General features: G+C 35.6%; 1 protein-coding gene across 8 annotated transcripts in view; it reads left to right on the forward strand.

The window, feature by feature from the left end:
• The window catches only part of CEP112 (centrosomal protein 112), a 371,189-nt gene that overhangs the window by 51,382 nt on the left and 294,066 nt on the right, over positions 1-25,741 (forward strand). For all 8 annotated transcript variants that reach the window (XR_012059795.1, XR_012059798.1, XR_012059796.1 and 5 more), the window contains exons 9-12: positions 6,353-6,439; positions 9,871-9,970; positions 12,803-12,921; positions 18,083-18,226. Coding sequence is in view for 5 of the 8 variants with exons in the window: in XM_072939445.1 (XP_072795546.1) it covers positions 6,353-6,439; positions 9,871-9,970; positions 12,803-12,921; positions 18,083-18,226 (450 nt within the window). In the remaining 3 variants the exon portion in view is untranslated. The remainder of the gene's footprint in view (positions 1-6,352; positions 6,440-9,870; positions 9,971-12,802; positions 12,922-18,082; positions 18,227-25,741) is intronic.

Raw genomic sequence — 25,741 nt, forward strand, 5'->3', positions numbered from 1 at the left:
AGAGGGCAAAATCTATTACGATATATCAACAATCATTGGCTTGTTTTTTGAGAATCCACCCTGAGAAACTAAAGGTCCAGTGTGTCAGATGTATATATAAGAATGTTTTTGCATTGTTGTTTGAAATAGAAAAACACTGAAAATAAAGTGAACATGCATTAAGGGGAATAATTGAATACATTTTTGTTTTTCTCCTCATTAAGGAATAGTTGGTAGCAATTTAAGAGAATGAATAGAAACTATAGCAAGTGTTTTTAGAGAGATTTCCATGAGATATTGTTCAGAGGGAAAAGCAAGATGTGGAAAACATAATTTTGTGTGTGAAACATTCATGATAAAAATTATATATTGCTAAGCATATAGTAGTTTAAAGAAGAGAATTTATTGAGCTCTCATAGAACAGTCTAGGGTATATGGGGAGTGCTCTGCTCTGTGATGTCATCAGGGACCCAGGCTAGGGGGGAAGTTCTACCATCCTTAGCATACAGCTTCAGTCTCTGGATCTGAGGTATTGATTGCTCACAAATACCTTGTCTTTTAAGCACTTTCCTTATGAAAGAAAGAGGCTGGAAAGAAAGCCACTTAAAAAAAAATGTCTCATCAAAGTTGCCTGCATCATTTCTGTCCCATCATCTCCCTTGACCATGCTTATCTGTGAAGCAGCCATCTGCCCTGCCCCAGTTTGGCGTTGTTAGTGGAGCCCCAAAAGAAGAAGAGGAAAATAAGTATCTGGGGACGCTCGAAGTCTCTGCCCCAAACCCCAAACTGGTGTGTGCATTTTGCTTGTGTGTATTTGTATATGATTCTGTGAGTGTGGCGGAAGATAAGAAAATGTACTGAATTGTTAATGTCCATTTTCCATAGTCCATGCAGATGTTGATGTAGGAAGATATGGTGAGGAGAGGGAGAGATTCAGATAAAAAAGGAGATGAACACCAAGGAATACAGAAGAGCTAAACAAAATAAACAAAAACTCAGTATGTAATATGATTATGTCCATGTTTTGTGTAAATTATGTTCGTATATGATATATGAACAAAACTTTAAAAATTAGAAAAAAGAAAATGCCAGCATATACTATGCATGTTTAAATATCACTTTTTCCCTTAATGTGATGAGTTCTGATGAAATTAGAAGTTACCATTTAGGAGAGTTCCATACATCTCTAAGCACCAGTGATAAGATAACAAGAGAGGTAGACACATTATTTGTGCTACGTTTATAAATAAGCACAATGAATAACAATTGACATTATGAAATATTACAAATTAATAATTTGAGAGTAGAATACACTGGAGATATTAATCAGGAAGAATCTAAAGTACTGACATGATAATTTCCTCTGACTAGTAACTGATAGAATTCTCTAAAAAGATTGTAACAATTAGGTATCTGAGTAAGTAGAGTGATGATTATTTCATGAATCACTTCTTCTGTAATTTGCTGTGGTGATTGTTGAGATGTAGAAAGAATATATGACTAAGAAAACACATCATTCTGTTGTGTTGCTGATAATACTTTAGAAATTGCTGAGAAGTAGAGATGGTTGACTTCAGTAATATTTTTGACCTTTTACGCTTTACAATTTAATTGCTACGTAGGTACAGGAAATAAAGGCAGATGCAAATATTTCAGTAGCATTACGATGGCTACATTTTATACATCACTGAAAACTTGTAGAGTTTGTAGACTTATTCTCTGCATCAAAATAAGTCCTGTTTTTTTCTGTACATTTTATTCCTTTGACATGATTTAGGTAGTTGGTCAACATTAAAGCTTTGAAATAACATTAAAAGTTTTTCCTTGGCATTTTAAGATGTTTCAATGATGTTTATCTAAATAACTTTAATACATTATTTTCCTTACAAACTCATTAAAGTAAAATGCTATTTTGTTTTGTTATTCTGCTACTTTGAGTTCAAATGTTAAACACAATTTGCATATAGAAAACTGGCTAGTAAAAAGTAGGATTTTGAATAAGAAACCTGCTCTTCTGTAAGAGGGAATGTTGAATACCTGAGTGAATAGATTGATAAGTGTTCCTTTAAAAAAAACCCTTAGTCCAAAATTTGTGAAGAGTCAGCTGAGCAAAATGACTTTGCTAATTAGTTATACTGTAAGTAGGTTATTTTTAAACCCAAGGAAATAGTTTTACCCTAAGTAAATGAACATGTTTCATCAGCTTTATTCATTTGGTAGCAATGTCCAACCTCAGAGCTATTCCTTGAAGTACATACTTCACAGAAAGTGGGGCCCAGTGAACTTTGTAAATAGTTTCCTAAGCTGATTTTAAATAGAGATTTCAGAAATTGTCTTAAAAGTAGCTTGTGGGAAAGCTCTCTTGAAAGTGAAGCTGTCCAATTTTAGTTCCTTTGCTTTAGCAGTAGGTTATCCACAGAATGTCTTTCCTACACTCTACTTACCCTGTGGAGTTGTCACCATCTCTTGATGGCTTTTACTTCTTTTTCTAGAAGTGGGTGGTTTAGTCCTGGAATGCTTCTAGTAATTGTCTGAGTGGACCTTCTGGTCATATTGCCTAGGGACTTGGTCGAATGGGGTGAGGTTATCCTCCTCCATTTATCCCAACTGATTCTCATCATAAAATATTTTTGATGGGGGCAAATGGCCTAGAGGGGTATTTCAGTTCCAAATCAAATCTCACTGATGTTAGAAAATTGGTATCAAAATAGGAACAAATCTAATGAGGGCATTTGGCGGTGGAACAGGAGAGCACTCCCTTTTCTTGCAAACTGCTCTAAGAGGGGCTTCTCTGCTCATCCTCTTTCATGGCTCACTCTGCCGTAGCCCGACATTGGAGATTCTGTAGTTTAGGCTCACTTATTCGTTGTGTTTGCCGTCTTGGTTCAGTGGGGCTGCGGGTTCTACTTGAATCTCAGCTGTTGTGTCCAGGCAGAGCACCTGAGTGACACTGGGACTCAGCTTAGGAGGATGACAGTTTTTTTTGCGCTGCCTCAGAATAGTTGTTGTGTGGAGTCAGAGTTACTTGAAGATCAAATAAGTTGGCAGTGTTAAATTCAGTCTTTCAATTTCAGTCTTTTGTGTTAAACTAAACTAAGCAAGGCTATTTTCTGTCTTTCCTGTGGGGATGTATGTAAGATGCACACATATGTATAGCCATCCACATTTATATTTCTATCTATGTCTTGTATTCTGTATTGTCTTTTATTTACTGTGCTATTAAGATTGTTTCTATATTGTAATCTTGCTGATCGATCATGACTCATGCCCTAGAGTATGCGGCAGAAATACAGTTATTCTGTGGTGTCAAGGTAAAGGGAAGAGATACTTTTTTAATTAAAAAAACTTTTTTAAGGTTGTCAATAGAGAAACTTTCTTTTTAATACTACCCTTGTAATAACTTGGTGTTCACTATCTTAACCAAGTTATTAAACCTTACATTGGCAATATTGAGACAAACCAACCTCCTAATAAAGATGGAATGAAAAAGGACACGTCACTGTAGTGTCATTCTTGCCAAAATCCAATAAGTCTAATCATGAGGAAACACCAGATAAATCCGAACTGAGGGACATTCAATAACTGGCTGTATTCTCTAAAAATGTCAAGATCAAGAAACACAAAGGAAGGCTTTTCCTGATTAATGGAGATAAGTTGATATGACAGCTAGTGTATGACCCTGGATTGGATCCTGGATTGGGAAAAAATGTAGCTATAAGTGACATTGTGATAACTAATAAAACTTGCCTATAGACCATGCATCAGATATTATTGTGTTAATATTACATTTCTCAATTTTGATAACTGTTGTGGTTATAAAATCCTTTGTTTTAAGGAAATATACACTGAGCTTTTCAGGGTGATGCCTCTAACTTTCTTCCAAATCGTTCAGAAAATAACTTGTGTGTGTATATATATACATATATATATGTCGTTAAAGCTATAAAATGGTAAAGCGCATAAGGCAAAATGTATACAATTGGTGAATCTGGGTAAAGAGTATACGGGAGTTCCTTGTGCTATTATTGCAACTTTTCTTCAAATTTAATATTATACCAAAGTAAAAAGTTATATCAGAAAAACAGACTTTAGAAAGCTGTCTTTGGTTGCAAGAACAGAGGTTCATGAAGCTACCTAAAATAAACAGGAATACAGAAATTGTTTCGAATTCTAGTAGCCTAGTCTCATGGAGACTATTGAAATTGCTTACTTCATATTTCAGGTGTTGTGTGGCTTCTAGTCTTCGCTGTTTTGTGTATTTGCTTTGCTTTCTTCTGTGTCCTGGGTTTATCTGCTTTTTCTGGGTTGCTAGAACCTTTGCCGAGTAAATGGATGGCTACCTCTCTCTCTACCACTCATAACATTTATTATTTTTTTCTTCAAGTTTTATTGAGATATAATTGACATACAGTACTGTATAAGTTTAAGTTACACTGCATAATGATTTGACTTACATACATCATGAGATGATTATCCAGTAAGTTTAGTGAACATCTGTCATCTCATACAGATACAGAATTAAAGAAACCAGAAACAATTTTTTTCTTTATGGGAGAACTCTTAGGATTTACTCTACTAAAACTTTCATATACAGTGTACAGCAGTGTTAACTATATTTATCATGTTGTACAGAACATCCCCTAGTACTTATTTATCTTGTAACTGGAACTTTGTACCTTTTTGACTACCTTCATTCAATTCCCCCTCCTCCTGCTCCCCACCTCTGATAACCACAAATCTGATCTCTTTTTCTATGAGTTTGTTTGTTTTTGAGGAATAATTGACCTTCAGCACTGTGTTACTTCCTTGTATACCACATAGTGATTTGATATTTATATACATTTTAAAGTGATCACCATGTTAAGTCTACTTACCATCTGTCAGCATACAAAAATATTATATAATTACTGAGTATATTCCCCATACCGTACATTTCATACCCTTGACTCATTTATTTGTAACTGGAAGTTTGTACCTCTTAATTTCCCTCACGTATCTCTCTTCCCCCGACCCCCTCCCCTGTTTGTTCTCTTAATCTGTCTCTGTTTCTGTTTTGTTATGTTTTTTCACTTGTTTTTTTAGAATCCACGTATAAATTAAATCATACAGTATTTGTCTTTTTCTGTCTGACTTACTTCACTTAGCATAATACCCTCTAGGTCCATCCATGTTGTTGCACATGGCATGAATCTGTGTTATGTTTTTGTTTGTAAAATTTTATGATTTCATTTTGATATGTTGATTTGATTATGCACAGTTATCTTTAGTTCACGTTCATTGTTTATTTGAAACAGTAATTGAAAAATATGAAGTATTTTTCAAAAATTTTCAAGAAGTTGTTTTGACAGCACATTTCTCATATTTTAAAAGCAAAATTTTCTGAAGGTTGTAGACTAATATTTTTTGCATACCTGCTTTGTACCAAGCATTGTACAGAGAGTATGGTTACTTAAATGATGTCATTGAATGTGATTGTCATAACTCATTGAGGTAAGATAATTATTCTTAATTAGTAGAAAAGGAAATAGAATCTCAAAATGGTGACTTGCCCAAAGTCACAATAGTGGGATGAGAATGAGAGTTAGAAATGAGTTCTGTCGGAGTCCAGTGTACATAGTCTTTTAAATAGCAAGGAGTCAGGTGGTCAAATACTTTCACATTTAAGATGATCAATTTTATATTGTTGTTCTTAAAATCTGTTACTGCTATTCTTTTAATCCTAAGATGCACTCATTATTATCAACAAGCATTGGTGACATTTTTGCTGACTTTGCTCAGAACACTGGGTGTTAGTTTGAGGAGGGTAGGAGACGGTAATGAATACTAGAAAGGAGATAAAGTCATTGCTTTGAGGTAGTCAGAGTCTGTGAATCCAGGAGAGAGAACTGGAAAATCTGTGCGTTATCAGTAATGTGCCATATGTATGGACATTCATTCTCAAATTGTATTTAAGTGTATAGGTTAATAAGAGTATTTTAAATGAGCATGTAGATATGAGGAAAGAAAAAAGTAAAAAATTGAATAGAGGCTTAAGTGAAAAACATAAACAGGCTAAAATACCAAGTAAATTTGGCAAAATATCACCTTAAATGACTTTTTTGGGAGTCAGTGGGCTGGGATCGCTGATGAATCTGTATTCAGTATTTTAACTGCTGCCTGTCAAGTGAAATTTATTTGAAAGACTTTTAATTGGCTTGAAAATAGTCAAAGAATGTAACCAACATTTTGTTATATGTAGTGCGATGCTAGACTAGTAGCTGTAGGGTAAAAGTGGAAAATGATACTCTTTTTTATATAAGGAGTTGTTTTAATTGTGTGTTTTTGCCAAAGGGAAAAGTAAATTAATAACACCTTTAAAATATTTTCCTTGAAGTTGGACATGAAAACAAAAATGTTGGAGGCTAAATGTCATGAAGAGAAACTTAAATTGCAACAGAAACATGATGCTGATGTTCAAAAGGTAGAGTATATACCACTTACCATTTTATTAGTAGTGAATATTTGAAATATTCTAGGTCTTGTGATCATCCATCCATCCATCCACTTACTTATGTACTTACGATAGTGTGTGTTATAAGTCGAATTGGCTAAATTATTATCCTAGTAAAAGTTGATCTTTAACTTCATTTGCTAAACAAATGTACAAATTATAGTTTACATTACCTTTTAGTTCTTTATCAATTGTTTGAAGGCTGGTCTTATGGTCCTTTATCTACATTCTATCATTACCTTTCATAAAGGCTGAAATAAGTCATCAACTAAATACTAGAGTTTGTTTTGGTCTAATATGCTTTCAGTTTTCTGGCAATTAGAATTTCCTTTTTATTTTAAAAATAAACTCTTGGATATAGTTCTCTTTGGTAGAGACTGCATGCATTGTAATGCTAGTACTGACAATGTAGGCTTTTATTTTCAGTAGCGCATTGAGTTTTATGCCTTCCAGTATTTTAATTTGTGTTTTTAAATAAAATTAATTTTTCTTCTTAATGGGCAAAGCAGAAGTCATCAGTATATTTATTGTACATTGAATCTGAATTGATACTATATTTTAGTATGATTTTTAAAATTTAGTGATGTATTTCAGTACATAATAGAAGAAATTTTAATTCATGACAGTTGGTCCAAATAGAAACTTCTCATTGATTGTTTCAAAACTCAACCTATGCTTAATTTCGAAAATAATACAAACAGCTCAATAGCAAAAAATTAAACAGTCCAGTCTAAAAAAAGCAGGAGACCTAAATAGTCATTTCTCCAAAGAAGACATACAGAAGGCCAACAGACACATGAAAAGATACTCAGCATTGCTAATTCTTAGAGAAATGCAAATAAAAACTACAGCGAGGTATCACCTCATTCAGGTCAGAATGGCCATCATGAAAATGTCTACAAATAGTAAGTGGTGGTGAGTATGTAGAGAAAAAAGAACCCTCTTACACTATTAGTGGGAATGTAAATTGGTGCACTCACTATGGAGAACAGTATGGAGGTTCCTTAAAAAACTAAAAATAGAGTTACCACATGATCCAGTAATCCCACTCCTGCGCATATATCTGGAAAAGATGAAAACTCTAATTCAAAAGATGAAAACTCTAATATGTGCACCAGTGTTCATAGCAGCACTATTTGCAGTAACCAAGACGTGGAAGCAACCTAAATGTCCATTGACAGATAAAGAAGATATGGTATATATATGTATGTACACACACACACACACACACACACACACACTGGAATATTACTTAACCATAGAAAAGAATGAAATATTGCCATTTGCAGCAACGTGGATAGACCTAAAGATGATCATACTAAGTGAAATAAGTCAAAGACAAATATTATATGATATCACTTTTATGTGGAATCTAAAAAATAGTAAAAATGAGCTTATTTACAAAACAGAAGCAGACTTATACACATAGAAAACAAACTTATGGTTACCAAAGGGGAAAGGGGGGAAGGGATACATTGGGATTTTGGGATTAACAAATACATACTACCATATATAAATTAGATAAACAACAAGGATTTACTGTACAGCACAAGGAACTATATTCAATATCTTGTAATAACCTGTAGTGGTAAAGAATTATATATAATGTATATAACTGAATCACTTTGCTGTATACCTAAAGCTAACATAATATTGTAAATTAATTATGCTTCAAGTGAAAAAAAGCTAAGCCGATGGTTCTGCTTCACAAAACTAAGTGACAGAGTTGGAGTCAGGAAATTGAAGCCGTAGTGCTAGGCATCCAAGCTTTCTTAAAAGCTGAAAATACGTTAGTATTTAGTCAGGTGCATATTTGGCTTACCTTCTCTCAAAGCAACAAGAAGGAAACCACTGACTGAAAATTAGAAAAAGAAAAAATATTGTATCCATTTCCTTCTCCTTCCCTCTTTTGCATTCAAATTTTAAAGGCAAATATTCCCTTCTGCTCTTACTAGAATTTTACCTTTGTTGGAGAAAAATGGTTCTCTATCATAAATGTTGGAGATTCAGTAATATAATTTCAGTTAAGCATAATATATGTCCATATGAAATAAAATCTCTTGATGTATAAAATACTGATGTAGAAGATAAATAAATATAAAAATATATTTGGAAAAATCATGGTAATAGAGTTTGAAATAGACTTCTTGGTATGTCCGTTACAAAGATCTATGCTAAGAAAAACATTTAATAATAAAATCCTCTCCAGGAATTTCTCTTTAAAATAAATTCTGCGTGAAAAAAGAAAGCAATGCAACTAGTTTGAAATGCCAGGTAAAATATAAATAAAATCCTTGACCTTATGCCAGACTTGGAAAGTATATTCATCAGTTTGTTGCATGTATGGCATTTTCTAAGGATTAGGAATTGGGATGGAATAAAATTGAGAGTGCTTTATCTATTTGCATACATTCTTTTCCGTTTTTGCTTCTTTATGGACGTTAGGATCAAAATACCTCCTTTTCTTATTTACCAATCATTCTTAGAGGTGGGACCATAACCATGAAAGGTAAAGTATAATGCTGGTAATAAAAACACTAAGAAAAATTGATTAGACATTGGTAGATAACCTTTTTTTAAAAACTGAATTTGGGTGTGTAGGAAATATTCTTCAACCATAAAAAAAGTGAATATTCACGCTCCTGCCTCAATTTGGTTTTCTTTTTTCTCCTGGGTTACCACATTTATTTTCCTGCTTGCTAACTTTCCTACATTTTGGTTATTTCCCTAGTTTTGGGTTTTTTTTTTTTGAGTGTAGGTGTATTTAGAAGTATATAATCATAATTAAGTTTTTTAAACGATTGATTTTAAAAGTTCTGACAATGTAAATTAATGACGTAAAATAGTCATGCAACTTTTGACATGTTTTGGGCATACTTTACTGATTCTCATTAGCTATCTAGCAGAACTAGGTATAAAGGAAGCCTGTTACATCTCATCTTCCCATGTATCTGGAAATTCTTGTGGTTGTGCGTGAATATGATAGAAGGACACTAGTGGGAGATTCAGCAGTATGCTCACCTGAAGATGTTCTAGTCCAAAGCGGTGGGAAGGTGAATTGTACTTTATTAATATATCAGGTTTCTGGTGGCTTCTCTCTGCTACTTTATGACAGTTTAATCTCTGAGTTATATTTTAGAGAATCACCTAATGTATTATTTATGATCTCCTTAATAATTGGTATATGAAAATTCAAAGCAGATAGCATATTTCTTTCAGTAATCAATTGTTCTAGTGTATTTAATATTTTATCAACGCACTAAAGTGTAATCTTTACATCTTTTTTTGGGAAACAATTTATGGGATTAGCTGAGATAGACTTGCAGAAATATTGTGCTCATTTTTAAAAAATTATGTTTCATACAATATAGCATACTAAAATATTTTAAATTCATTTGTAGATTTTAGAAAGAAAGAATAAAGAAATAGAAGAAATGAAAACTTTATACAAAAAGAAGCAAAATGAAATGGAGGAGACTATTAGAAAACTTGAAAAGAAAGGTGATGTTGTATTGTTACATAAATCTTTTAATACCGTTTCCACTCTACTTTAGTGGTTGTAAAAGTAAAATTTTATTTTTTGACCTTTTGTAGTATGAGACGGGAATGTTTATGTGGGTTTCCATCAGTGTATTATGTTGATGTGAGCTTCCACGTGACTTAAGGAAAATTCTGTGTGTGTGTGTCTGTGTGTGTGTCTGTGTGTATGTGTGTGTGTGTGTGTGTGTGTTGATTTGGTTAAAGATTTGGAAGAGTCTGTGATTGTTACTGCTTAACTCTCTTCCTGTTCATTGGGCTGGAGCTGCCAGAGGTCAGTCATAGAATTAGAACTTTATGGCTTTCACGAGGCAGTCTAGAGAAATTGCTCCTTTTGGCCTAATAAAATTCATTACATTAACTATTTGCTTTATGCTGTGTAGTATATGCTAGTATTGTGATTGACAGAACAAACATTTAAAAAATGTTCCCCGTGTACACTTTCATTATGAAGGAAAGGAAAGCATGTAATCAAGTGTTAAATTGGCTATGAAACATTGAATAGCAATAGACAGTCGTTAGGGAGACTGTTGAAAATATTTTTTGCAGGAAGAGAACTTTACAAGTTTTAAAAGATTTGATTAATTGGAGAGAGGTGTTCCAGGTACTGGAATAGGAATGCTGATATTGGTAAGTTGTGGGAAGGATGCTACAGTTTAGTTAGAGTGGCTATTCTATACGTTAAGAGACAGATTGAAAAAGATTAAGACAGGTGACTTGGCATGACTTAAACATGACCTTGAACTTCAGATTTAGAAGTTTCAAGTTTATCTGTAGATGCTGGGGAGTCAGAAGATTTTTGAGAGGTGCGTTTTAAGACCTCATATTTTAGGTGGAGTAGCCTAGTAACAGTGGGTGTGCCCAGCATGGTGAGGCCAATTCCCCGTCTGTTATAACAAATAGAGGCAGAATGGAGGGAGGGAGCGAGCGCATTCCACTCACTAGAAAACGTAGTCTCTCACCCCAGCTCTGCTCTTCGGTGTCACCACGTGACATCAGCAAGTCTCTGGGCCTTGGCTTCCTTGCTATAAAACGGTGCAATTAGATAAGTAATATATGTAACGTCCCTTCAACTCAAGGATGTCGTGCTCCCATGCTTCCACAGTTTTGTGTGTAAGATGATAAGGGCCCAGAATATCTGAATGATGGCAGTGGGAGTAGTGAGAATGGAACTGAAGAAGAAATTTTGAAGGATTTGGTGAATGGTAAGTGATGAGTAAGAGGAAAGTGGAGAGGTGCTCACTTAGGGTTTCCATGTGGGACTTACTGACTCTCTCCCAACCCATCAAAGCTGAGTGTGTCTGAGAGAATGGTAATGCCCCTGAAATTTAGGGTGGCAGTTACAAATATAAGTTAATTAATAAAATAGGTATTTTTAGGTTTCTTTCCAGCTTTGAATGTTGGTGAAAGTAATGAGAAATTTGTTCAGGTTTTTTTCTCCAATTATCAGGGCTACAAAAATATTTTAAATTTATTTCTAGGTTTTTATTTCTTACCTTGATTCAAACTGGGCAATTTAAACATGCCTAAGGTTTAAAAATAATATTTCTTAAGTCTTATTGAATTGCCGATAGATCTTCATTTAAATTTGGATTTTGTGAAGTCAAGATAATAGATGCTAAAGACTAATATTAGGTTAACCTGGATTCTTCTCTTTTTCCCCTTATTTGTTGCACAGTTGAGACATAAGAGTAAAAGAAATTTCTATGTAAATGGTTATGAAAATTTTACTATCTTGAAGTAAATGACTAATGATGTAATCAATAAGCTGAGGAAACATTACATTCAAGCAAATACACAGCTGAATTTATTTTGCCACCCACGTGACATGAATATATTAAATTTTCACTGGAATCAGTGACAGTTTAAATCATTTTAAAAAAGAAGATAGATATTTAAATGATTTATAAGGGAAATCTTTTATATAATTTAAAGCGTATTTTGTTTCAGTCACATAAACTTTGGCAATGATTTTAATGTGTTTGGAACAACAACATATTGAAATGGTGGGTTCCTTTATGTGTTTATTCAGTACACATTGTTTTTGAGTGCTTGCCTGTGTGGCATTCTTTTGCTGTGTAGATAAAAAATTCTCTTTCTCCTGAGGAAATAAGCAAGTAGACTATGATAACACATAATGCAATAAGTGACTTAATGGAGAAATATATGAGGTTCACTGGAAATAAAGAGGAGCTTTTGCCCCTGCAAGAGGAGGAATCTGGTTGATGGATGGTTCATAAAGAAGGTGTTACTTGAATTGAGACTAAGAATGAGTAGGAGTTTTTCAGCAAGGAAGGGAGGGGCATTCCAGGCAGATACGTGATCGTATTTAGGCAGCGATGTATTAAAGGATGTGGCGGCAGGAATCTGCAGATAGGTTGGGATGCTTACAAGTTTACAAATACGGAAGTGGCAGAAGATGCAGTGGCCAGAAAGCAGTCAGATCTTAAGGAGCCATTTTCCATGTTAGAGGTTTTTGGCCTTTATCTTGTAGATGAGAGGAGCTGTGAAATGATTTTTAAGTTTGGGAGTAACATTAGAGAGGACCCACTGAAAGAGAATGATACTGAGGCCAGCACACTGTTAAAACTGTCTAGGGATTGAAAAATGGTGGCTTCAACCAAGGCTAGAAATGGAGAGAGAGGAAAGAATAAGAGATACTTCAGGAGAGAGAGCTGAGAGGACTTGGAGGAAAATGGAATTATCTATTAACTGGTGCACTATTTTTTTTTTTGTCATCAAACTCTTATGTGGTGGCTAGAATTGGTTTAACTGTGTTTTCATCATTTTTGACAGTTCAGACCCTGATACGTGAATGTCAAGTTATCAGAGAGACCAAAGATAACCAGATTGTAGAGTTAAAAAAGATATGTGAACAAAGTACAGAATCTCTGAATAATGATTGGGAAAAAAAGGTAAGCTACATACAATAAAATAGTAATGGAAAAATACAAAGGGTTATGCTTTAACATATTTAATTATAAAAATAATGGATGTTCACAGAATATATAGAAGACTAGAAAAAAATTATATCCTAGACTATCTAGAAATGGCTATTCATGTTTTGGTATATTTTCTTCTGGAAGTTTAATGGTTTATAAAATAGTTTTCATTTAGAAAATTTGCTTTTGTCTGATTCTCGAATTTAATTTAGATTCTGAATTTTTTGTCATAGCCAAGAGATTTTAGCAAAATAAGTAGAGATATAACAGGAAGATAGTTTATGAAAATTAAACCATTCAAAATTTGGATGTAGGCCACTGGATCATTTCTTTCTAGAAATCTCGGATAACACAATATTTATAGTATAAACTTGTTTTTGATGTGAACAAAATCAGTAGTGGATGGGTTGTTCTTAGAGGAGCATTTGATTTAATTAAGAAAAATATTTTCATAAAATTTCACAGTGCCAAGAGTAATGTAAAACGATGCTTATTATGAGTGAGTCTTACATACTCATATAATGCTTTCACTTAGGAACCCTTAGCCATTAGTTGAAGTTATAATAGGTACTTAAAAGAAATGAAATATGTTACTTTTTTGAGGTATTCTGTCATAAAGATCTCTAGTTAACTCCTCCTCCTGTTATTCTCTCAAGTAGTTTGGGTTCTGAATATTTTGCTGAGAGGGAGGAAAGCCTTCCTAAGCAGGCACTTGGCCTGATGTGTCCTGGAGGCGGTAGCTCCAGCGCTGGCCTGAGACGCGCCTTTATTCAGAGGGACAGAGTTAGCTCTTTTCTAGTTTTATTTTAATTTATGTGGTTTTAGCTTTTCTATAATTTTGGCATATTTTTGTGCACACTGCAGGTACATTGTGTTCATAGTGGGCCCCCTTCCTCCCTTTGCTGAACTCCCTAGTTCCTTATTTCCCAGTTTAAATTGTCAAGTGTTTGAAGAGAAAAGTCTGCCTTCTGTCATGTGCAAGGGTACATTTTATTCTTTCAGCTGGATTAGCTTCTCTTTTTCACAGTTATACAATCATTAGTGGGTGTGAAAAAACTGCAAATGTGGTTAAAGGTCTTTTTTTGTGAAGTACAGTTGCATGTAAATCTGGGCAGAGATGAATACCTGGTGCCAGCAGGAAATCTACCAAAAATTGATAAGCAGATGATAGATTTACTTTGTGATTTATGCAGTCATTACCAAAAGTTGGTAAATCTCTATGTGGACAAAGCGACGTGATATGTGTATGTGTGTGTGTGTATACCTCCTAATAGAAATCTCCATCCTCATCTCTCACTTTAAGTCCCACTTATCCAATTACCTAGTTAAGATCTCTTCTTGATTAAAATTCCATCATTTGCCCCAAACTCCTCCGTCTTCTTCCTTTGTTGCTAAAACACTCACCTCCTAAGGAATTTCCCTATTTGCCTATTTCCTAGGGTATTGCCATCTACTCGGCTTCTCAAAGACTCTTCTTTTGGCTTCGTCTCTCACATCTAATCGCTTGCCACTTCTATTCATTCTGTTTGTTTTGAATTCACTCACCAGTGTTCCTCCCCTAGTTCCAGACACCATGGTCTCTTGCCTGGATCTGCTGTAACTGGCACCTCATCAGTCCACACCCCACAGTGTGGCCATATTGATGATTTTTCTAAAACAAAAAGCTGGTTTTCCTCATAAGCATTTGTGTCACCCCAGTGAATGCCCTTAGATTTACAAGGGTCTTCATTACCGAGATGCTGGTGATCTTTCAAGCCTCACTTTTTGTCACAACCCTACTCTGATTTTTATACTTTTCTACTAGCTGGGAAATGGAGCATGACCACATGGGGCCTTCCCAGGACAGCCCCTCCCCCATGTCCTCTGCTTGTCACTTGTCTGTAGAAAAACTTTAGTCAAAAAATTAGTTTAATCAGACAAAAAAAAAATACAGAAACAAAGGAAAATAGTCAAGCAAAGCAAAATAATAATAGTTTAGTCATTAAACAAAGTCAAGGGCCTTTAGTTCTTCTTCAAAGGCCATGTCCTTTGAGCTGTCTCGTAGATACTGCAAACCCCACCAGGTGGAAGGAGTGAACTACATGATGACCAGCTAGATTGTAGCCATGACGTAAGCCGCCACAATTCCAAGAGCTGGCCTTAAAGAAGTGGGAAAAAACCAACCCTGGAACTGGAGATTAACTGTACTTAAAACATCAGGGTGACGCTGATCAGACCGCCACATGACTAACTTCAGTATGACTGTCACAGCTGACTGTGCTGTTCTGCATGCAGCCCCCTCCCTCCACCTGTACGCCCCTGAAACTCCCCTTTAAAAGCTCTTGCCCACTGATTGGCAGGGGGAGTTGCCTTTTATTTTCTTTTTATTTATTTATTTAAACTTTTTTTATTGAGTTATAGTCATTTTACAATGTTGTGTCAAATTCCAGTGTACAGCACAATTTTTCAGTTATACATGAACATATATACGTTCTTTGTCACATTCTCTTCCACTGTGAGCCACCACAAGATCCTGCATATATTTCCCTGTGCTACATAGTACAATCTTGTTTATCTGTTTTACATTTTGAAATCCCAGACTGTCCCTTCCCACCCACCATCCCCCTGGCAACCACAAGTTTGTATTCTATGTCTATTTGAGTCTGTTTCTGTTTTGTATTTATTTATTTATTTATTTTAGATTCCACATAAGAGCAATCTCATATGGTATTTTGGGAGTTGCCCTTTAGACATGAGTCCACCTTCTCCCCCAGTTGCTAACCTCCAGAATAAAGCAAACTTTCCTTTCTACCAACACTTGGCTCTTGAGTATTGGCTTTCGAGCGGCAAGCCGCAGGACCTAAGTTTCAGTAACAACTGTACAAAACTTTTTCAGTTATATCTGACCATACCATGCTGTTTTTAATCTATGGGCCTTTTAAAAAATTGAGTTATGATTCATACACCATAAAATTTATCCTCAAAATGTACAACTGAATGGTTTTCAGTATATTCATGAAGTTGTGTCACCATCACCATACAATTTCCAGGATATTTCTGTCAGCCCAGAAAATGCCTTGTACCCATTAGTAGTCAGTTCCCATTTTTCCCTCCTCCACCCTCTTGCAACTGCAAATCTACTTTCTGTCTATAGTTTTGCCTATAGAATCATATAATATGTGGCATTTTGTTACTGGGTTCTTTCACTTTTCATAATGTTTTTAATTTTCACCCATATTGTAGCAGGAATCAATAGTTCAGTCAGTATTATGGCCAAAGAATATTCCATTGTATTGATATACCACGTGTCATCAGTTTGTGGACATCTGAGCTGATTCGACTTTTTGGGTGTCATGAATAATGCTGCTATGAAAATTTGTGTACAAGTGTACAAGTGTGGTCATGTGTTTTCATTTTTCTTGGCTTTTGTACAGGGAAGAACACTGCATTTTCCTTTACTTGCACCCTCATAGTACTTCTGACACCAAATGTATGGGTTTTCCTTACAACAAGCAATTCTCTTCGACATCAGTTGGATGTCCTATAATTCAATTAAACTTTGACACTATTTAGCTAGAATTAGCATCAACAAATGCTAATCAAATGAATCTGCCAAGTTACAGCATACTTGTTTTTGCTAGTGTCATGTTTACACTTGTAGTCTCAATTGTAAATTCTCTGGATGAGTTTTAAAGGACTCAAGCTGACTTGCAGACACCCCTCCAACTGCAGAAGGCACTGGCCTTTTATAAAGCGATTGTAGGATGCAGCTGGGAAGGCACTATGGGCTCCTAATTTTTGACATTGAGTAGACGTATGTCCTAGAACTTTTGGGAGACCCTCTGCATGAAGAGACCACAACAACATAAGTATAACTACAAAATTCTCAGTGACTCCTTTAGCTCCCTTTAGCAGAGTCACTATGCATGTCAGTCAATAGCTGTGAAGTAGCACTGAAATTTAGGTGCTGTGGGCTTGGCTACTTATGAATACCAGACATAATACCAGTTTAAAATGTATACTTTCGCAAACATACAAATACAACATATCAGGGATTTGAGGGACCACTTATAAGTAGTCAAAGTTGCATGTGTTAGATTTGTGAAACCCATGGCTCTTCTGTATGGCTGTTACTGAGCCATCCTTGCTCTTCTTGTTCAGCCAGGAACTAGAAGAAAAGTTTTTGGGACCCTTACTGCTAGTTGGCATCACGTTTGCCTACGTTCTGCCTCTCATTTCCACCTCTCAGGGTTTTCCGTGTTCCTCCAATGTCTTCCTAGTCAAATAAAGGTCTCTGTGCACATGTCATAGCCTTGTCTGTCCTGTTTTGAATGGGAAGTAAAATATATCTTTAGACTGTTTTGGACTCCTGCTCTCCCCACCTGGAATGAGCCTGGGGTTGGATGCAGCAGGTAGGAGTTAGAGTTTGAATTCCACTCTCATTGAAATAAAGGAACGAATGCCCCCAAGGCTGGGAACACAGGTTTCAACTCCCTCTGGGAGCTGTTCATTGAACCTTGTTTTCCTTACTTTAGATGTTCTAGAGCTTCATTCATTTAAACAGTATGTACATAATCTTCATAAAGAAAGACCTGTGTACATGAGAACGTATTGTATACAATTCTCCCCAGAGAACTCTATTTGATTTATAGATGCCATCTTTGTGTCTACTTTGTATAGAATATGGAATGGATAAAAATAGCTTCTTGTTGGGGGTCAGAAAAAAGGATAAAGCATTTTTAACATAAGTTTTGTGCAAAATTTCATGCAAATGAAATGAAAATATGGATAATATCCCTAATCAATAACAATATTATAAATATTTCTGTTTTCTAGGTTCAGGCTAATACTAGTGTAGTTTAGCTGATGCACTATATATCTGTCTGATTTATTTACTATTTCTACCTGAGTTGGACAATTCCCTTTAATATTTGTTTATCCATTAAAATGTTCAGTTCAGGAAAGTAAACAAAAATTATTTCTTAATCATGCTCTTTATGTGGTATCTTTACTTTGAATGTTTATTTATGAGTTTCGTATCTTTTGTCACCCCATTAAATAAATAGAAAAATATAGGAAAACATCTTTTTCTGAATTGCAAGGTAGTCTATTCTGTATAGTACTGAAGGAGTGAATTCTTGATTTCACTTTGTAGCTCCACAACGCTGTAGCAGAGATGGAAAAGGAAAAGTTTGATCTTCAAAAGCTGCACACTGAAAATATTCAAGAATTGCTCGAGGACACAAATGTACGTCTGAATAAAATGGAGGGTGAATACATGGCACAGACGCAGTCCACAGTAAGTCTCCCCTCACCCTTTTCTTGTCATGTTTATAAACGATCTTCTTCATCTCCATGTCTGCATGCTTCCAGGATGTGTGCAGTGCACAAATTTGTGCACTGCACAAATAAGCGTGTTATAGAATTAAAAGAAAACACCCACCTTTCTATTTGACACAGACTTATATGTGGCAGTGGACAGTCTCTTGAAGTTTGCTGTGGGATTTCACTCTGGATTGTTTGATACTACTTATTTTTTTAAAACCCCCAGAAGCTTTTACAAATCCTTTTTCTTATTTTTTTCACTGATTTTCAGTCTAGAGATAATTTCTTTTCTTTCTTTCTGTATTATTTGTTTCATTCTTTTAAACTGAAGTCTTAATTGTTTTTCTGAAAATACATTAATGCTAGCATGAAGGAGATCAAATCAGGAGATAGGAGTAGTGTGACCAGTTTAAGACAGATTTTCTGAGTAGATTCATCTTGACCGAGGGACCAGACACAGGTATCACATGAGTAAACCCCAAAAGTTCCTCTCCTAAAAGGATGCAGAAGGAGGTCAGTAACTTTCTGCAAGGAAAGAAGGGGGACCCCTTGAAGAGCCCCCTCAGTGAGCACCTGGTTGCAGAGGGTAGGTCTGAGGGAGTGAATGTCTTCAGCGTTTTGGAAGCTCAGCTGACTTCCTAAAATACATAAGCCTGGAACAGGTAGGCTGATGGGCACGGGCATGAGGGCTGCTCACATCTGAGGCAAGTGCGCCTCATCAGTCTTGTTCTTAATACGACCTCATGGAATGGTACAGCCTTGTATCCTCAGCAGGGACGCAGTCCTCACTTACCACTCAGCCCACCCAGGCCAGCCTGGCTTGGTCCAAAGTACCTCCTTGAATTTAAAGCTGTCTTTATTGTATTGTATCTAATTGTATCTATTACACCTTTCATTTCAATTTTTATTTTTTTCATATCCAATATTTTAATTTTCTTTCTCTTTTTTTCCTCCTCCTCTTTTCTTCCTCCTCCTCTTTTCTTCCTCCTTTTTCTTCAACAATTTCTTGTTTTTCACATTGTTAGTATAATCTCTATCTTCTTAAATATATTTATTAGGCTCATTTAAAACTCTTGGTCCATCTGTTTTCATAATTTGCCTTCAGAATATTATATATTACATATTATAACATATATATGGTAAAATTATAGTTGCTATATATTATAATATTATTTATATATACTTTATTGCTGGTTTTCTTTCATAGTTTTCTCAGAGTGTCTATTTTGTGCCATGAGCTCATGTCCTTTGAGCTTATCCATTATTCTAATGTGACCTGGGGAAGAGCTGGATGAGCAGATCCTTGAGTGGATCAGTTATACTGTAAACAGTGAGGAAGGGGTGAGTCTCAGGGTAGACAGCCCCAGAAAGCACAGGACCACTGCTGAGCTCTCACTGGCAACCTCCCATCTGTAGCACACAAACCTCTCAAACCATAAGGAAAATGCAACTTTGGAAGGGGAGTCCCCCGGATTGGAATGTATCAGCCCTCAAGCTGTAGAGGCAGAGATGATCTTTTGATGAAGTAAGGTCTTATTTTTAACTTAAGTCAGATGTATCAATCTTTTATAAAGAGTGCTTTTTATGTCTTAAACAAGTCTTTTTCTAGTATAAATGCAGAAAGGTTCACCTATAGGTTTTACGGAAAGCTTTAAGGTTTTGCTTTTAATGTTGAGTTCTTAATCCATCTGGAATTATTTTTTTGTGACTGGTGAGAAGTAGGGATCTAATTTCATTATTTTCTATGTGAGTGACCTTCTTGCCTGCCCCTTCCCTTAGTTCCTCCATTTGAGCAAGCCCTCCTTTGGTCATCGATCTGCCATGCTATCAGCTTTCAAACTTGCATGTACCAGGGTCTCTATCCTAGCTGATTGGCTGATTTCTCTACGTCTGCTGGTGCCATAGTGTCATCATTATAGCTTCATAGTTACTCTTGATGTCTGAAAGAGAAGTCTTTCCTTGTCCATCAGAAGGGTCTTGATTACTCAGCCCTTTTCTTTTACATACACATTTAGAATCAGCTTTCCAAGTTAATAAAGAAAATAAAACCCTGGGGTCTCTTGAACACCTTTTGTAATGCTTCTTCCTGAGTCTTTTACATTTTTGTCATATAAAAAATGTATACTCTTGTTGTATGAAAAACTCAGGAATAAACATATATATGTCTTATAGCTTTTAGCTCTTAACATTCTATGTAATAAATATTTTATTACAGATTATTGTACCTTAACTAGAACTTGCAGAAAATGTTAAATAATGGTGATGAAAATGGATTTAAAAATAAAATGTTTTCTTTTGGAAAAGATATTCACATGTTCTCATTATTGAAAATTTAGGAAAGAGATATAACCGAAAAAAAAATTAATGTCTGCATAATAAACTTACTCTTATTGGAGGTCCATGAGAGTGCCAGTTCTTCTACATCTGGGGGCTGACAATGGGTGTTTTAATTAAAAGCACAAACAAACAAACAAACAGACAAGCCAAAACTCTGCCAGTATGATAGGCATATTAGTTTCCTAGGCTGCTATAATGAATTACCACAAATCGGGTATCTCATAACAACAGAAATTCATTGTGTCACAGTTCTGAAGGCTGGAAGTCTGAATTTAACGTGTCAGCAAGGCCATGCCCTCTCTGAAGGCTGGAGAGGAAGAGCCTTCCTTGCTTGTTCCTAGCTTGTTTTTTTTAATTGTTTTTGCTTTTGTTTTTGTCTGTTTTGTTTCATTTTGATAAAAGCCTTCCTACTGAGTACAAAGTCGTATCTCATAGTGATTGGTTTTGATTTGCATTTCCCCAAGATTAGTGATGCTTAACATCTTTTCATATGCTTATTGGCTGTGGTACATTATCTTTTGAGACATATCTGTTCAAGTTCTTTGCCCTTTTTACGACTGAGTTGTTTGGGTTTTTTTGTTGTTGAGTTTTAAGAGTTCTTTATATTTTCTGGATGCCAGACCCTTATCAGATACATGATTTTTATTTAGTTCCTTTTTTAAAGACTTTAACTCCAAATACAGTCACATTTTGGGGTACTAAGGAGTTAGGATTTCAATGTTTGAATTTAGAGTAGGACACAATTTAGCCCACAACAACTGTATAAATTAACAAAAAGATAGCATGATATAGAAAAATGAAAAAGCATGAGTAGGTTTTGGCTTATGCCAGTTAGCAGTATTTCAAAATTACATTTATTTATATACCACAAACATATATTAAGCTCCTAACATGTCCCAGGCATTACACTGGACACTGGAGACATAGCAGTAAACAAAAAGTCCCTTCCACAGTGTTCCGTTTCCATGGGGGTGTGACAGCCAATAGACAGCTACAGATATCCAGTAGCGATAAGCGGTGTGATGGAAGAGAAGTCAGTGTAAAACGTGTGTTGTAAATAGGGTGATTTCATCCACCAGGGGACAGAAATTGATTCTTGGGATTAAAAAAACTTGGATACTACAGTGGTTTGTGACCCTCCAGTAGGGAAAGTTTATAAACAGCCAGTCTATGGTATTAAAATTTCATGGTAGTAGGGATGATTAGAAGAAAACTCTCTAGAATGGCTTGTTAATTAATTATTTAATGACAATTTGAAAAAAGATTGAGCAACACTGGGGCGAGGGAGTGAAGTGGAGGCAAGTGCTTCTGTAGGTAAGGTGTTGGGGCAAGCCTTTCTGAAGGTGGGATGTTTACACAGAGACTTGAAGAAGCATGGGGAAGCCACGTGCTAATCTGGGGTATGCATTTCAGGCAGGAGGAACAGCCAGTGCAAAGATCCTAAAACTGGGATGAGTTGGGCAAGTTCAGAGAAGAGCATGGGGGCAGCGTGGCCGGACCTCTGTGAGCAAAAAGGAGAGTGGTAGGAAAGTTTGTCATGGGACACATCAGGGACAGCTTTGTAGATTATGGTGACTAATCGTTTTTTAAAAACAGCATTATTGAGGTATAATTTATATACCATAAAATTCACTTATTTTAAAGTGTACAGTTCAGTGGATTTTTGGTATATTTGTGTTTAATTTGTAATGGATTGAACACATGATAGTGATTCCATCTGACTGTTATTTTTAAACTATCTCATTCTGTGCAGAGAACCAACTGTGGGCGGCCTAGAATGGGATCCAGGAGACTGATTAGGAAGCTGTTGTAGTAGGTCCAGGCAAGGGAAGTGGGTGGCTTGGCCTTGGGTATCAATCTAGAGATGAGAACTGCCAGATGATGATACCATTCAGCGAGGTGGAAAAGGCTGAAAGTGGATCAGGTTTATTAGTGGGAAAAAAATCAAGGATTTATTTTCTGAGTACTCAGAATAATGATGATACTCAAAGTCATGAACAAAAACCAGATTTATATCAGAAATACATTTTCGCCATCTCAACGTCCTAAACTTTCACAAACATAAATTAAATATATTAAGTAATTTTAGAGTTGAGGTCTATGAAACATACTGGTTTCCTAAAATGTTTACTGCATCATTGTATTTTATTGATTAAATAACATTAAGAGGACAATAGCTTTCAAGGTGTACTTTTTAATTTTTTATAAATTTGGGATGTAAAGTGATATGTTGGGGCCAAGATGTTACTGTCAGAGAAACTTCATTCTGTTTTTAATGAAAGTTGGATTTAAAAATTAGCATTCAGACCTGTCATTAGGTAATAGTAAATATAGGGGAAAATGGACAGAGTCTGTCAGCAGAGTTGAATTTAAGAATCATCAAAATGAGGCAGATCTTGCTGAGCAGCTCTTGATTTAATAATTAAAAAAGGTAGAGTTCAAGGCATGGCTTAAGATGAAAGACGAGACTGTCACTGAGAATTAGTTTCCCTGTTTTGTTCTTTCAGGCTTTTTTCTTTTTTTGTTGGGTCTTGTTTTGTTTCAGTGCCGTTTGTTGTAGGCAGACATGTATCGATTATTAGACTTGGGTCTTTTGATATTGGCAGGGATTTTCTTGTGTAAAACTTGTGATTAAACATGTGAACACTGGATTTTTTAAAACAACATATTAGAACTTATAAATATGAAAATTACAACGAAATTATTAGATGCTTGGAGTGGCAACAGCTGTAAAATACAGGGCTCTCTTCATTTCAGGGTTTAGACACACAAAATCTGTGAGTGGTTTTGAGATCTTAGGCTTTATAGTGGAATTCTTTACCCTTTTCTGTACCACGAATGCCACTGGCAGTCTTGTGAAGTCTGTGCAACCCTTCTCAGAATAATATTTTAAAATTTAATGCAGTGTATAAGATCACAAAGTAAAGAAATTATATTGAGTTACAGTCATCAAAATATTGTTAGATCAAAGCCATGATAAAGTAATACTATGTTTCTAAGCTAATACGATAAATATCAATATTTAGCAGTAGGCCTAACAACTATTGTAATTCATGAATAATGATGAGGGTAAACAACATTTAGTGATTAACCGACATTGTAATGGACTGTAAAAATACTTGTGATTTCTGTTAGTCATAGGTATTGCTAATACTATGTTGGTTTGTTGACTGTATTCATAGTTGAAGGGAAATGCTGAAGGCCAGTTCGGGGACTGAAAATAAAGATGAGCTATTTTTTTTTCCATTCAAATTCCCTGACACTGAATTATAGTTATGAACCTGTAGCAAGTTTAAAGAGTATCAAGAGGCTTTAGGCACCTGAAGTATTGCATTAACTGTTATTAACTATTATTGCTCGAAGTGGCATGCGGTAATTCATGCAGCAGCTCCTCACTTTCTGGGGTAGCTGGGATTTGTCATTTTATAGTTGCCACCGGGGTTTCTTCTCCTAGCCCCACGATTATAATGAAGAAACTCCCAAATAGCACCTGTTCATCATTTTGACAAAGATGACCATTTAAAAAACAGATTTTGTTTTTTTTAGAAGTTTTAGATTTACAGAAAATTTGAAAGGATAGTGCAGAGAGTTCCCACATCCCCCACACCCAATTTCGCCTCTTAGTAACATCTTACATTGTTTTGGTACACTTGGTGCCATCAGTAACTCAACACAATACATTATTATTAACTGAAAGCCATAGTTTATTCAGTTTTCCTTAATTTTTACCTAATGTCCTCTTTCTTTTCCAGGGTCTCACCCAGGATGCCACATTATATTTTTTCCTTAGGTTCCTTTTGGTTGTGACATCTTCTCAGACTTTCCTTATTTTTCATGACCTTGACAGTTTTGAGGAGTACTGGTCAGGAATATTGTAGAATGCCCTGTATTGGAATTTGTCTCGTATTTTCTCATGATTAGACAGATTATGGATTGAGGCAGTAAGATCACGGAGGTAAAGCGTTAGTCCCCTCATAGCATCGAGGATACATGCTGTTATGACTTATCACTGTAGATGTTCAGCCTGATCACCTGGCTGAATAGTGTTTGTTAGGTTTTCCACTGTAAAGGCACTCCCCGCCTTACCGTACGCTTCTCTTTGGAAGGAAGTTACTGTGTGCAGCTGATGCTTAAAAAGTGAGGCGTTATGCTCTCCATACTTGGGGATGGTGTTTCTATGTAAATTATTTGGAATTTTTCTGCATACGAGATTTGGCTCTTACTCATTTATTAATTTAGTCAACCACTTATTTATATCAGTACAGATTCATGGATATTATTTATATTATGTTCTAGGTTACCATCCAGTACTCTCATTTTGTTGCTTAAATTGTTCCAGCTTCAGCCATTGGCAGATCTTGCAGTAGTCGCCTGTGTCTTTCTGACCTACCCCCATCTATGTGGACTATATGGAGAATGGTATTAGAAACCAAGATCTGTTTGCTAGGTGTACTCATGACTCCTGGGGTGTCATTTCTTTTATGTCCTCTCACCAGACAGAGTATTTATATATGTACTAACCTGTATATACATTTGGATGTCTATAAACATTAGTATATGTAGCCATTTGTATCTATATTATGCTAAACATAATTTCTTACTGATGCCTGTAACTCTAACCACTACCACATGGATTATTCTAGCCTTCTCCTCCCCTCTGTAAATTCTCAGTCCAACAGTGGAAACTTGGCCTCCACCATCATCCATCCACTTTCTGATTGTTCAGTTTCAGTATACACATATACAAGTATCAGTTGTTAATCTATATCCCCATGGGAACCAACTTTGTCAACTAGAGAACAGTGCTTATGTGCAGGTCCTTTTGCCTTTGGGCTTACAGACTCTACTCATTTCAGAATTGCTTAGGTCAAAACCTTTTCCACTATCCCTTCAACAAGGTTTTTTCATGTGTTTGTAATATAATTAGATTCTTTTGTCACAGCCTGCATTTCTTCCTGGGATCCCCAAACTACTAAATGATTTTTTTAAATTTGCATAAAATAAGGTTCATTCTTTGTGCTTTAAAATTCCATGGGTTTTGACAAATGCATCTTGTCATGTGTCTACCATTATAGTATCATACATAATATTTTCACTGTCCTAAAAATCACCTGTACTTCATCCTTTTCATCCCTTGCCTCTCTCTCTAGAA

The sequence above is a fragment of the Vicugna pacos genome, chromosome 16 (assembly GCF_048564905.1).
Source record: "Vicugna pacos chromosome 16, VicPac4, whole genome shotgun sequence".
Taxonomy (NCBI): Eukaryota; Metazoa; Chordata; class Mammalia; order Artiodactyla; family Camelidae; genus Vicugna; species Vicugna pacos.